At 44.8% G+C, this 14044-nt stretch overlaps 1 protein-coding gene across 1 annotated transcript in view; it reads left to right on the top strand.

The window, feature by feature from the left end:
• Window positions 1-1410: 1410 nt before the first annotated feature.
• Window positions 1411-14044, top strand: part of CRYBG1 (crystallin beta-gamma domain containing 1) — a 59968-nt gene continuing 47334 nt past the window's right edge. Inside the window, exons 1-4 of the mRNA XM_082633934.1 lie at window positions 1411-2963; window positions 7973-10253; window positions 13558-13605; window positions 13692-13810. Coding sequence (XP_082490060.1) covers window positions 2287-2963; window positions 7973-10253; window positions 13558-13605; window positions 13692-13810 — 3125 coding nt within the window. The 5' untranslated portion in view covers window positions 1411-2286. The remainder of the gene's footprint in view (window positions 2964-7972; window positions 10254-13557; window positions 13606-13691; window positions 13811-14044) is intronic.

The raw sequence follows: 14044 nt of genomic DNA, 5'->3' as shown, positions 1-14044 counted from the left end.
AAATGAAATGGAGCCGCTTTAAAGTGTGATTCAGGAACCCCTCTGTAAGCAGTCAATATTGTAAAAACTGCCCTGAGTTTTCACCTTCCGAGAAAGGTGGGGACCAAGCTAGCTCTTGGGTTTTAGGTGGAAGAGGTAATTCTTAAGTTATTGTAGCCACACGTGTGGTCTGGGTTGCCGTGGGCTTGTTACTGGGAATAGGCTTCCCTCCGCTAGGAGCTTGGCTGGACTCGCTGCTCGCGCTCCCTCCCTCCCGCAGGCGAGCCTCCTCCTCTTCCTGCCCACCCGGGCACCTCGCGTACTGGCTCCCGGCGCGCCGCGGCGCCCATTGGCCGATTTGCTTTAATTGATTTGTTTTGAGCGCCCTCCTGGCTTCCCGCGCGGGCGCCAGGTGCCGGCCGTTTTGCCCCAGGCTTTGTAACAGACGCAGGCTTTTCCCCTTACCGGCACCCGGGCTGCTCGTCGCCGGCGGCCAGGGCCCCTCCCATGGGTGGGTCGGCCCCTGGGGTCCCCCACCCCCGGTGCGCACCCGGAGCCCAGCGGGGTGGTGAGAGACCGACCCCCGGCCGAGGTCGGCATGGGAGAGCCCCGCGCCCTTCCGTCAGCCCCGGCCAGATCGGGGTGGGGTCGGGGGGTGGGGACCTGCGAAGGGCGGTCGCCCAGCCCCTTCGCCCTCCCTCCCGCACGTGCTCGCCCTATTGACATTCCCCGGAACTCCCCGCAGAGAAGACCCTCTCGGGTGAGCTCGGCAGGGGTCAGCTGTGTTCCGTGAGGACCAGCGGGCGTTTGAAGCCCACGTGCTTCTCCCATTGGACGAGCGCTGCCTGGCGCGCCGAGAACCTCGGGCTTGGCCAAGGGCACGCCCAGGGGCTCGAATTCTCTTTTTCTCAAGGTTTTTCGTTTGCAGTTACGTTGAACCCCAGTGGTTTCCTTCAGTTCTGGAGAAGACTGGTTTTCCTCGTACTCCTTTCCGCCTACAAAAAGAAAAGGCGGCATTTCAGGAAAAATTCTGCCTTTAGTATGTTTACTGCTGTCCTGTAGTCACGCATGGCTGTTTTGCAGTTGCATCTTTACGGAGGAAGGAGGTAAAAAGCAAAACGTAGAAAGACCTGGGAGTTGTTTATTTTGCTTGAGTGATTATTTGGACCTTCCGAATTTTCTTTCATAATTTTCTTTCTATAGTTAATGTTACTCTTCAGTAGTGCCAAGCATAGATGGTGTTTGAGAAAAATTCAAAAGATAAAATAAGAGTTTATTTTGTTGGAATGAATTCCCAAACACAAATCTCGTTTTCAGTTAGAAACTCTGGCCTATTATCATTTTGGCTTGTAGTTCCAAAATATACTTAACTATTAAAGGAAAAAAACGGATTCTCAGGTTCTCTCTTTCCCATCCCCTTTTATTTTTCAGTCCAGCGCACAACCACCAGAAGAGAACAAAAGGAAACCAGTTTTGGGAAAACTCGGCACTCTGTTCACGGCAGGAAGGAGAAGGAACACCAGAAACGGGTTAGAGAGTCCCACCAGCTCAAATGCCAAATCAATCTCTCCCAAAGAAGTAATCTCTTCCAAACTCCCCGAAACAGAGACTGAGAAGAGTCAACTTCAGGGCAGCCAACGAAAGCAGACAGACACGTGCGAGGAGGGCTCCCCCCGGGAAAAGTGCCAGGAGCCGGAGGGCCAGCGACCCGAAGGCTGCGTCCAGGCGGCCCCCCCGGACGCCGAGCGGTCACCTGGCTCGGGCAGCCGTGCAGCGGAGGCGGCTGTGCAGCAGGGCCATGAAAGTGATTCACCCCAATTAGAACCTCTGGAGGCAGAGGGAGAGACTTTCCCAGATGCCACCACCGCTGCCAAGCAGCTGCATTCCTCACTAGAGAATTCCTCCGGGCAGGAGAACGCTTCGCCCGGCGCTGGCCGCGAGCAGGAGCCAGCTCGGGAAGCGAGGGGCGTGCCGGGCTCGCCCGCCGGGGAGCAGCCGGCCGACTGTGCCGCCCGCGTGTGTGCCCAAGGAGGCTCTCCGGAGCACCAAGACGCGCCGAGCCAGCCCCCCGAGGACGCATCGGCTCCTGCGGGCCACCGTCCCGCTGAGGGCGCAGAGAACCAGGCGGGTTCGGCGCCGGCAAACAGCAAAGCCGACCCCCCGGGGCGAGACTGTCGGCCCCGCGAGCGCGTGCACCCCGCCAAAGTGTTGACTCTGGACATCTACTTGAGTAAGACTGAGGTGGCGCGGGTGGAAGAGGCGGTCGTGATCAGTCCCGGGGCTGAAGATTGCGGTGATTGCGAAGATATGGAGAAGAGGTCGAGCGCCCGAAGGTCGGGGAGGCGGAGGAGGTCGCAGAAATCCACCGACTCCCCCGGTGCTGACCCGCCGCTGCCTGACTGCGCGCCCCGGAATGACGCGGTCTTAGACAACGAGGTGGCGCCAAACGCGGCCGCCGAGAACGGCTCTGCTGAAAAGAAAGTGAAATCTCCGCGGGCGGCCCCCGACGGGGGCGTTGCCTCTGTTTCCGGCCTAGAGTCCAAGCCCAGCCCCGACCCCAAAGGGCAGCCGCTAGGGGAGTCGGAGCAGAGCAAACAGCCGCCGCCCGCCTCGTCCCCCACCAAGAGGAGGGGTCGAAGCCGCGTTCCGGAGGCCGTGCCCACCTCACCCGCCGGCGGCCCGCGGGCTCCGGCCAACGACTCCCTTCCCAGGAGGGCGTTCAACCCCGGCCCGGCCGCCAAGGAGAGCAGGGAGGAGGCAGCCCGGATCATCCACCGCAAGCTTATGGTCAAGAGCAGCTCGCTGCTGCCCGAGATCAAGCCCGAGCCCAAGAGGGGGCCACTCCCCAACCTCTTCGACGGCCGGGGAGAGGGAAGTCGAAGCAAAGAGCTGGGCAGATCGGTCGGAGGTTCTGACGCCGACGGCTTGAAGCCCAGGAACCATTTCGGTGTGGGCAGGTGTACAGTGACCACTACAGTGACCATGTAAGTAACTGCGGGGTTGGGCCGGCGAGCCGCGGTGGCCGCACACGGGCTGGGCAGCCGCTCTGAGGGGCGCAGGTTCTTTGCATTTGTGGAAGAACTGTGTGCATTGGGTTTTCTCCTCGGTGGTGAAATTAAGATAGTGAAGGGCTACTTAGCACAGTTAAGGTTTAAGAAGATGACCCATTCGGGACCTTAGTTGGATGTTAATTCCTGTTAATATAAGCCTTTTAAGTTCAGTGAATGTGAAAGTGAGATATCTCTGGAGGTTCAGTGTTTACATAAATAATAGAAGACTGTATGGCTTGACGAACTAATTCTATTTTTTATTCAGAATATGCACCAGCATTCCTGGGTGGGTCATTCTTAAAACACAAATGAATTTGAAAACAGGGAGCAAACACTAGTATGTACAGTATACCCAGTAGCTTTGACGTGTCTGAGTTTAAGAGAATTCACAGAACCTTTTATGGAACTTGGTGCATTATTGGCCTAAAGCTTTACAAAAAAATCTCTAATACGAGTATCTTGGTTCCCCTTTATAATGTTAGGTAGTTTTGTGATATTTTTGCCACCAGATCGAAAAGTAATTTTCAATTATTGAAATGAAGAAAGATCAGTGTTTTTACTGGAAGACTATTTGATAAATGAAAGAACACGTTAGAAGGATCAAGCTCAACAGCAGACTGTGACCACTTGCTGTTAAGTTTATTGATTTCTCAAATATTTATTGAGTACCTTCTGTGCATGGTAGTGTGCTAGGAACTATGGGGAAAAAGCCACAACTGTGATTCAGTATATGTTGCCTTTGAAAAGTTTATGGCACATTCTGGCACCCAAGATGCTGACAAATCAAATAACTATAAGAGGTGATAATCTGATTAAACTGCCAAATGGATGTTACCATCCCCAAGGCTGGGGATGTGCACAGGAGGAAGAAATCACTGTTGGTGTTTTGGAGGAAATGGGATTGTGCCTTGATGGTGAGTGTGATCTGTATAGGTAGACAGGACAGGGAGGGCACCCTAGAAAACTCTTAAGACCCTCCCCCTTCCCACACTCATCCTTCTCCGTCTCTCAGCACATGTGAAAAGTGAGTATCTTTTTCCTACATTCACACATTTCTTAAAAGAGCTGAGATTTTCAGTGTTATTATTCTTTTTTTTTTTTCCTTTTTTTTTTGGCGGTACGCGAGCCTCTCAGTGTTGTGGCCTCTCCCGTTGCGGAGCACAGGCTCCGGACACGCAGCCTCAGCGGCCATGGCTCACGGGCCCAGCCACTCTGCGGCATGTGGGACCTTCCCGGACCGGGGCACGAACCCGCGTCCCCTGTATCGGCAGGCGGACTCCCAACCACTGCGCCACTAGGGAAGCCCCTCATTCTTTTTATATATATATAAATTTATTTTATTTCTGGCTGCATTGGGTCTTTGTTGCGTGCGTGGGCTCTCTCCAGTTGTGGCAAGCGGGTGCCTCCCACTGCAGTGGTCTCACCTGTTGCAGAGCACGGGCTCCAGGCATGCGGGCTTCAGTAGCTGTGCACGTGGGCTCAGCAGTTGTGGCGCACGGGCCCAGTTGCTCCACGGCATATGGGATCCTCCCGGACCAGGTCTCGAACCCCTGTCCCCTGCATTGGCAGGTGGATTCTCAACCACTGCTCCACCAGGGAAGTCCACAGCGTTATCATTCTTAAACTGAATGGATTCATTCTATTTGAATTCTTGGATAAGTAAGCTTAAGAGTAGGCAGTCCGCTTGGTAAACACTGGGGAGGAAATCCTGCTTAATGAATAACTTGAGCTACCTCACCAGCTGCCAACCTGGAGAACTTTGATAGAGTCAGCAATTTATTCTTCAACAGCAGCATCGGAGAAATAACCTGAGTGAATGATGCCCATTATTTGTAGAAGGCCGGTGTGACTGAACATTCAGACCTCCTAAGTGTGAGCCTTAGAGAAACTATGCTGTGTACCTGATTAAGGGTGCTTCCCCTGTCTTCCAGTCAGGATACACCAGTGGAAAAACCAGAAATGTTACACCATTAAGGGATAGGGTAAACAAACCAAGCAATCTACACCGTTAAGGGATAGGGTAAACAAACCAAGCAATCTTGCAGTGAAACTCTTCTTCATGTGCTGTTTCCTGTGACAGAACTAAACCAAATGTCTTTTTCTAAGGAGTGATTATTTCCTATCTAAAATTTTCCTTTGCCAGAGGCTCAGTTTAATTCTGTTTTGCGCATGGCCTTGCACTTGGTGAATTGGCAAACTATTGGAATGGAGAATTAATAATTCTTTCTCATCCTTTGACCCATTTATGTTTGATGGATTTTTTTCAGACCCTTTAGTTTTTCCTGATTGTTTTCAACTGGAGATGTTATGCGGATTATTTCTAAAAACAACTTGAATCTAAAATTTTATAGTTAAAACCATTTTATATTCCCCGAAAAATAATCACTGTGAAGCGGCATGTTTTTTGATGCTGTTAGAGAAATTATATCTTCAGTTCTACCGAGTATTGAATGTTGAGATTCTTAAAATGGTATGTTTAGAATACGGAGAATTTTCTTCTCATATTATAGCCATGACTCCTTAGGCTCCAGGATATTTTCCCTTCTCACATCTTAATGAAGGCATTACAATGTGAATTATAGGAGTCTTCCTTTTAATCAGTTTGAACCAGGTTAATTGTAGTGACTCTCTGTAGCAGAAGTTAATAGCACAGAAAGTTTGGTTGTAAAAGGTATTTTGATCTTGGTGTAAATCTTTAACATGCAGATATGTGTCCTGTCCTTAAGGTAGCTTATTGGCTAACCTGGAACATTTTCCATTTACATCATAAGATCTACTTTGATGTTTGACTGTTCCTTGAGCTGATTAGTGAGAATTTTTTAAATGTATACTCCCTGCTATGTGAACATCCCTCATTAACTGATAGCATTTGTAAGTTCTCTTATTTCTAATCATCTCACTGGTTTTAGAATTTAATCTTTAAGGAAGTGCTTGTAAGTTAAGTTTGCTTTTAAATTTCAGATAAGGGCCCACTGTGAGGGAGCTTAGATATCTTAAGGAGATATTGGGGAAAGCAATGCTGAGGAGAAATTCATGAGAATATATCAAATACAGTATTTAAATAAAAAATTTAAAAATGAACATCTAATTCTTAATGCTGTATTTGGGAAGGACATCTCAAGTCTTCTCAGTCTAATCATTTTCTCCAGAAGAATAAAGTGTCTTCGTCCAAGGTCCTACTGCCTGTTCCTTCAGAAGGCTCCTCAGGCCCAGCCTTCTTGAAGGCCAGTGAGTCCATGCAGGAGAGAGTGTGAGATGTTAATGCTTCCCTACTTTGTGTTCTCATTATCAAGGTGGCCTCTAAAGTATGATTATCTTATAGCTCTCTTGATAATTTATTGACGCCTTGGATCATAAAGCTGGAAAGAACCAGAGGCGGTCATTGAGGCAAATCTAGTCTGATCCTATCTGGGGAAGCAGAATAGTAGAGTTGTTGGGAGCATGGCATCTGAAACCAGAACACCTGGCTTCTGTCACTTACTAGCTGTGTGACTTCAGGCAAAGTACTTACCTTCTCTAGACCCCAACTTCCTCATCTTAAAAGAGAATGTGTAAAATTGTACATGAGGCAAGCCATAGAAAGTGCTTGACGATCAGTGAATGTTAGTGGGTGTTATCTCTTACACTTTATAAACCACTAGACTAATGATTTAGACATTTTTGTTTTTAGCTTTGGAGTCTGTTCTTCTTGGAAAGCTTATATAAAAGTGATACATAAAACATAAGTAGGAGTGATTCTGGTTGAAAGGAGGGTGGTTGACCAACAGTTCCATCCCCCAGTTTCTACTGTCCCCTGTTGCAGCCCTTGAAGAGAACCACAGGATATCTTCAATGATAACATGTATGTGTGTGAACCAGTACACACACATGTTCTAAACTAACTAGTTTTTTGTTTCTTTTTACAGGTAGAGAAGGTAGAGTTTAGAGAGTTAAGGTAGCTTGACCAAGTTCACACAGATAATTGGTATAAGAGCTGGGACCAGAGCCAGAGGACATTTTTTTCCTCAGAAAGAAAACTGTGTACACAAAGACTTAAAATTTCCATTAGCAGGCAATTACACCCAAGAAAGGTGAGAAAGAAGGGAGACTCTCTTTGCCCCCAGAATGGTGGCAAAACCAACAACTGAATAATTGATAAGTAAATTGTGGTACATCTATATGATGGATTTTTATGCAGACATTATGAAGACTTTTCAAATTTTTTACTAACTTGAAAAATGTTAAAAATGTTAAATATAAGGTTAAATCTCTTTTTTTTAAGGCAAGATACCAAACTCTATGAACAGACCAATCTCAATTCTATTGAAAATATTTCCCTATGCATACAGAAAAGATAGGAAGTGTACTAGAATGTTGACAGGGATAGTGTTTGAGTGGTAGGATTATGAGTGGTTTTCTGTCTTTATATTTTCTAAATGTTCTATAGTGAACACACTTGTATAGTCAGAGAAAAATTTTATGGGGGAAGGATGAAGGGAATAAACTATCCAAAGAGGTAAATAATAGATAAATATTTTTTATAATCTCGCTTTTGAGATAATGTAAAAAAAGTTATAAAAAAATACACAATTGATTTTTGGGGAAATCATTCACATATTTAAAGTATGGGAGTGCATGAAGTATTTAAATTGGTTCTAATGTTCTTCAGTCCCAACTCTAGTGCTAAGCACTGTACTCATCTACTAGGTACATGATAAACTTATTAGAAAACTTGTTACCCTCTCACCTCTTGCCTTTCTTAGCTATATAATTTTTCATCCCTCATATGGAAGCGAAACATCCATTAAAGGTAATTGATAGTATGTTTAGAATTGTTTAAAAATAGTTTCATTAAAAATGTTACCTATTAGAAAGATATTGGCTTTTCACAGTTTTGTAATAAATTGGTATGTTCACTTAAAAACCCAGGTTAATAACTTTATCATGCTGCTTTATTCTTGCAGCCCTGCCAAGCCCAAACATGTGGAACTAAATCTTAAAACCCCTAAGAATCTTGGCAGTTTGGGAAATGGGCATAATCCATTTAGCCAGCCAGTTCACAAAGGAAACACTGCCACCAAAATCTCCTTATTTGAAAACAAGCGGGCAAACAATAGCCCAAGACACACTGACATTCGAGGTGTGAGGAACACTCCTGCCTCTAATAAAACATTTGTCGAGAGGGCACAGCTGAATTTAGCCAAAAAAGCCAAGGAAATGGAGCAGCCTGAAAAGAAGGTGATGCCAAATAATCACCAGAATGGTGTGCTGGGGAAGAAAACCTCTGCAGAAGCCAAAGTTACTGTTCCTGAGGCGGAGGCTCCTGGTTCTCAGCTTAACCTAGGTGATAAGGTAGATGGGCAAACAGATGCTGGCTGCCCTTCTGAACCAGTGGTTACTGCTCTGACTCCTGTTAAGGACCACGAGCTCTTAGGGGAGGACGACTCAAAGGCTGCTGACAGCAAAAGACTTGAACGTGAAAATATGACTGATACAGCACAAGACAGTCCTGCCATTCTTGAGGCCAAAGATTCACCTCCAACAGCCATACCAAAGCCACAGGATGGATTTTCTGACTCACAGCACCCAGCTGGGTCATCTCATGGGCCTTCTCTTTCACTGGCTGCCCCCATTCCTGTGGATGATCCCAAAGACATGTGTGCTGAAGCTCCTGTAAGCAGTTTTCCGTGCACTGATCTAGGAGTGTCAGAAAACCGTAATGGATGTACTCTGCCTGTGTCTCATCAGAATAATGAGAAGTTGTCCTCCTCCAGACTTGCAGGAGGAGGAGGGGGAGAAAGAAGCCCTCCTTTGTCCCCAGAGCACAGCCTGGCAGCTATGGGAAATGAGTGTCCATCCAAGGTCCTTGTCCAGGTCAGGTCCTTCGTGCTCCCTGTGGAGAACACCAAGGATGTCCGCTCTCGGATCATCTCAGATAGCTCTGAAGTTAGAGAAGCACAGTTGCCAAGCTGTCACAATAATGAACTTGAAGTGGTTTCCGTTGCAAGTCGTACTCCCCAGAAAGAGGAAGTACAGGGCAATAAGAGCACATCACCCAAACACATTCATCGCACAGAGGAACATGTAGCAAAATCTGGCGCACAAGTCATGCCGCCCGAATCAGAAAAAACTCTGCCTATTCAGGGCAGCGGAAAACCCCTGAAGACTGAATCCAGCACCACCAACTACCCTGGCAACAGAAATCATTTAGAAACCCCTCAAAGACCCAATCAAAATGGCCAGGACAGTTCTGCCAGCCTTTTGAACATTTCTGCTGGTAGTGATGATAGTGTATTAGATTCTTCTTCTGATATGGAAAAATTCACTGAGATTATAAAAAAGATGGACAGCGCAGTTTGTGTGCCCCAGAAGAAAAAGAAGCCCAGGATGCCAAACTCCCCTGCCCCTCACTTCGTCATGCCTCCTATTCATGAGGACAATTTAGAAAAGGTGTTTGATCCCAACGTGTTTACCTTTGGTTTGGGTAAGAAAAAGGAAGGCCAGCCAGAAATGTCACCGGCTTTACATTTGATGCAGAATCTTGACACCAAATCCAAACTGAGACCAAAACGTTCATCCACAGAACAGAGTGTCCTTTTCAAGTCCTTGCAAACTCACACTAATGGGAAAGGCGAGCCTCTGGCGGCTCCAGAAGTAAATGACAAGGAGAGCAGGGACGTCACAAACGGTGGAGTCAAGAGATCGAGGCTAGAAAAAAGTGCACTTTTCTCAAGCATGTTATCTTCTTTACCACAAGACAAAATCTTTTCTCCCTCTGTAACATCAGTCAATACCATGACCACATCTTTCGACACCGCTCACAACAGTTCTCTTTCTCGGCCTTCCGTGTTACAGCCCCTGGCTGAGGGTGCCCCACCCTGTGGTTCAGAGAAAGAACAGCCAAGTCTGCCGCCCAGCAACATAAAGGTCTTCAATTTCAACTCGTCAGATACGTCTCATTCGGAATTGGAAAGTCCGAGCTCCGTGGAAAAGTACCTGCAAAAAGAGGAAACCGGAAAAGATCTGGATTCACGAAGCAACCTACCCATGCCAAAAACTACATTTTCTGAATTTTCAAAACTGAAGAACAGTGGTGATATGGAAGAGGCTAAACATATTGAAAGTGTTCTTAAATCGAACTTGCTGAGCTGTGGAAGCAGTGACACAGACTTCCCCTGTCTTTTCAAATCCACCCGGTTTGACCCAAGCATTTCTTTTTCTGGAATGTCATTATCAGATACAACAGTAAGTAGCAACATAGTATTATTTATGTGGGGTTTTTTTAAGTCAGAGGAGAAGGGGATGATGAACAATTCATGTTATTTGTTTAAAAATGGTTATGTTTGTGTCTGATAGTTTTTTATTCATTCATCACATATTTGAAAACCTACTATGTACAAGGGATTTTAGAGTCCAAGAGATTCGGATTCTGTTCTCAAGGCATTTGTAGCCCAGCAAGGAAAATAAGCTACAAATATTTTAGGGCACTTGTGAATTTATGTGTTGTATTGTGAAAGGTGTAGATAAGGTACCTTGAGAGCTCAGAGATGGACAAGGTGTTTTTTCTTCCCTAGTTCCGTGTAAAAATGCTCAGTACTATACCTAGAATTTTGAACATTTATGAAGCAGCTTCCTTTATCTGGAAAAGCCTCCACCGAGGAATCTTGTTCCTAACCGTTTCTCTTGTACTTTGAGATTCACTCTTTCTTCCCCTTAGTAGCAATAAATGTTTATCCCACATGGTTGATAAAGTGTTTTCTCTTTATCTGGAACTAGTTTTCATTAGGGAAATATTATTTTCCTGCAAAGCTGTTGGGGAGTAAAGAATTTGGTCTACATTGGCACTTTCCTGTAACAGAGTAGAAAGGATGGCAAAATACCATTTTGAGAAACAGTTAAGATTTCTGCATCTTCTTTTTTTTTTTTTTTTTGGCGGTACACGGGCCTCTTACTGTTGTGGCCTCTCCCGTTGTGGAGCTGTGCTCCAGACGCGCAGGCCCAGCGGCCATGGCTCAGGGGCCCAGCCACTCCGTGGCATGTGGGATCTTCCCGGACTGGGGCACGAACCCGCGTCCCCTGCGTCAGCAGGCAGACTCTCAACCACTGCGCCACCAGGGAAGCCCCTCTCCATCTTCTTTTATCTGACTGCTAGAAGTTGTTTTCTTTACTCAGTTTTTAATGTGAATTTGTGGCTTTCCATTACCAAGCTTGATACTCAAGTTGAAAGAGGGAGGCAGATAAGGTTTAGAGCTCAGCTCTGCTAAGCCCAGAAACAGGACTGGGCCTCTGTATTCCTGTTGCCACCCTGTGGGTAGTCCTGTTACCGGACTACCTGGCAAGTGTAGATCAACATCCAACACAGTTTATCCAGGCAGAAAATATCTTGCCCCCTTCCTCATTTGTACAGGGCACTGCCCCATGTTTGAATTTGTTGTATTAGCTTTTGCTACAAGCCTATCATGGAATACAATTCTGGAAGCGCTTTCAAAATGTATAGTTGGATTTCCAGCAGAGGCTCAGATCCCTCTGCTCAAAGGTTTTCAAATTTTTTACTCTTAGGATGCCATACACACGCACACACACACACACACATACACACACACACACACACACACACACAGAGAGAGAGAGAGAGAGAGATGTAGATATAAAGTAAAAATTATTGAGGACCCCAAAGAGTTTTTGTTGATATGGGTTATGCCTATTGGCATCTATTATATTAGAAATTAATACTGAGAAAAATTAGAACATACAAATGTACATTCCTGTAGCCATCAGAGCAATGATGTCATCACATGTCATGGACCCTCTGGAAAATTCCACACTACACCTGTGAGAGAAAGAAAGTGAAAAAAACAAATAACCTCTTCTTATTATGAAAATGGTTTTGACCTAATGGACTCCCTGTGGGATTATTGGGGACCCTCCAGGGACCCCTGGATTTCACTTTGAGAACCACTGCTGTAAACAGATAAAACTGAATCAGCCTATAGCACTTAGAAATCCTAAGATTTTTGAGTATTTCTCTGAAGCACAAAATTGACACTGGTCCACTTCTCATTCATTACAGCATTATTCTCTCTTTTTAATCATTCTTAGATTACCTCTCTTATTTGACAACGAGTCTGACAACAGAATATACAGTTTCCCTATGGAGTCCCTTGAAAAACCCAATCAAATGAAGTAAAAAGGAGAAACAAAGTACTTTATACTTTCTCTAGCCCTTTTTATGATTAAAAAAATTTTTTGTTGTTGTTTTTCTTTACGCCTTGGGCTTTGTTGACTATATAACTATTCTCCCTTTAATGTCTTACCTGAATTTTATTTAAATATCAGACTTTTTCTTTAGCTTGTCTTCTTGAAATGTGCATATATAAATAAGCATATGGCATTTTAATCTGTAATAATGCTCTACTGAGGCCCTTCCTATGGTCTTTCAGGCATATTCCACCCTGGTGTGATGCAAGAGTGGTCAGATCAAAGGCAGTCCTTAGAATAGGCATCCTGTTCAGCAGTGAAAGTAGTCCATGTTTTATAATATTTTTACATGTGTAATTACTATTTTTATTATCTTAGGCATTTCTGGTTTTACTGGTCAGATGGTCTTGAAAATGATTAGTTTTGGAGCCACATAAAAATATATTTTTATATGGGATTAAAGTAACCATGTGCAATGTACATTGTGAAATATACCATAAACACTTTATTTAGACTAGTTATGTGATGAAAAAACAGTAATTATAGATTCAGATAAGATATGTATATGAACACATAAAATGGATTCAGCTCATTCTAGATATGTGATTAATCCATTAGAATTTCTCTGTTTATTTGAAATTTTACTGAGATTGTTTGAATTGTAATCAAGATCTTAGCTGAGTTCTTGTTCTGTGAACTGATGTAAAACATGGGTCTGACTCTTGTGCCCTGAACTTTCCAGATAGGTGGAAGTATCCTAGGCATTTAAATGAGCAGAAATTGAAATGTCAATTATGGTTAGAGGGGGGGAAAAGCCCTTATTTTAATAGAGTCAAAGAGAGTTAGTTTTGTTTTTTTTTTTAATTTTTTATTTATTTATTTATTTTTATTTTTGGCTGCTTTGGGTCTTTGTTGCTTTGCGCAGGCTGTTCTTCGTTGGGGTTCCCGGGCTTCTCATTGCAGTGGCTTCTCTTGTTGCAGAGTACGGGTTCTAGGTGCGCAGGCTTCAGTAGTTGTGGCACTCGGGCTCAGTAGTTGTGGCTCGTGGGCTCTAGAGCGCAGGCTCAGTAGTTGTGGCACACGGGCTTAGTTGCTCTGCGGCATGTGGGATCTTCCTGGACCAGGGCTCGAACCTGTGTCCTCTGCACTGGCAGGCAGATTCTTAACCACTGAGCCATCAGCGAAGTCCCGTCAAAGAGAGTTTTAAGACAACTTTGGCATAGATCAAGGTAGACATGTTTCCAAATTGACAAATATGAGGCAAATACGATCTTAAAGGATCATGAGAGGAGAAAAGAGGACTTTACCTAAAGTTTAATTATTTGTTGTGTTTTTGTTCATCTCATTACAGGCACTTAAAGGAAGTGTCCAGAATAAAATCAATCCCCGACCTGGAAAGGTAAGATTATTTTCTATTCCTAGTCTAGACTTCATTTTGATCTGTTAAAGTGCAGTAAAACGTGCTACCACTCTCACTTTCTTTAGGTGGTGATATACGGTGAACCCGACGTCTCAGAGGAGTGCATTGAAGTGTTCAGTGACATTGAGGATTGCAGCTCTTGGAGCCTCTCTCCCGTGATACTCATGAAAGTTGTGAGAGGATGGTAAGAGTGACACTTTGTGTTTCTGACTTGGAGGGTGTGTGTTTCACATTTTTAATTACCCTTCTGGTCATTAGTACTTATTTTAAATTATGCCCTTAGCAATGTAAAGGGCAGACAATACTAGTCATAGTGAATACTAAAAGAAATACATGTCTAAGAAATCTGGTTTATAATGTTATTTCTGAAATATGGTTTATAATGTTATTTCTGAATGATGCATGTTGTTAGAAAAAT

This window comes from Mesoplodon mirus, assembly GCF_964341445.2.
Source record: "Mesoplodon mirus genome assembly, chromosome: 10".
NCBI lineage: Eukaryota > Metazoa > Chordata > Mammalia > Artiodactyla > Ziphiidae > Mesoplodon > Mesoplodon mirus.
Note: the sequence above shows the minus strand (reverse complement) of the source record. Positions and strands in the feature narration are given on the sequence as shown.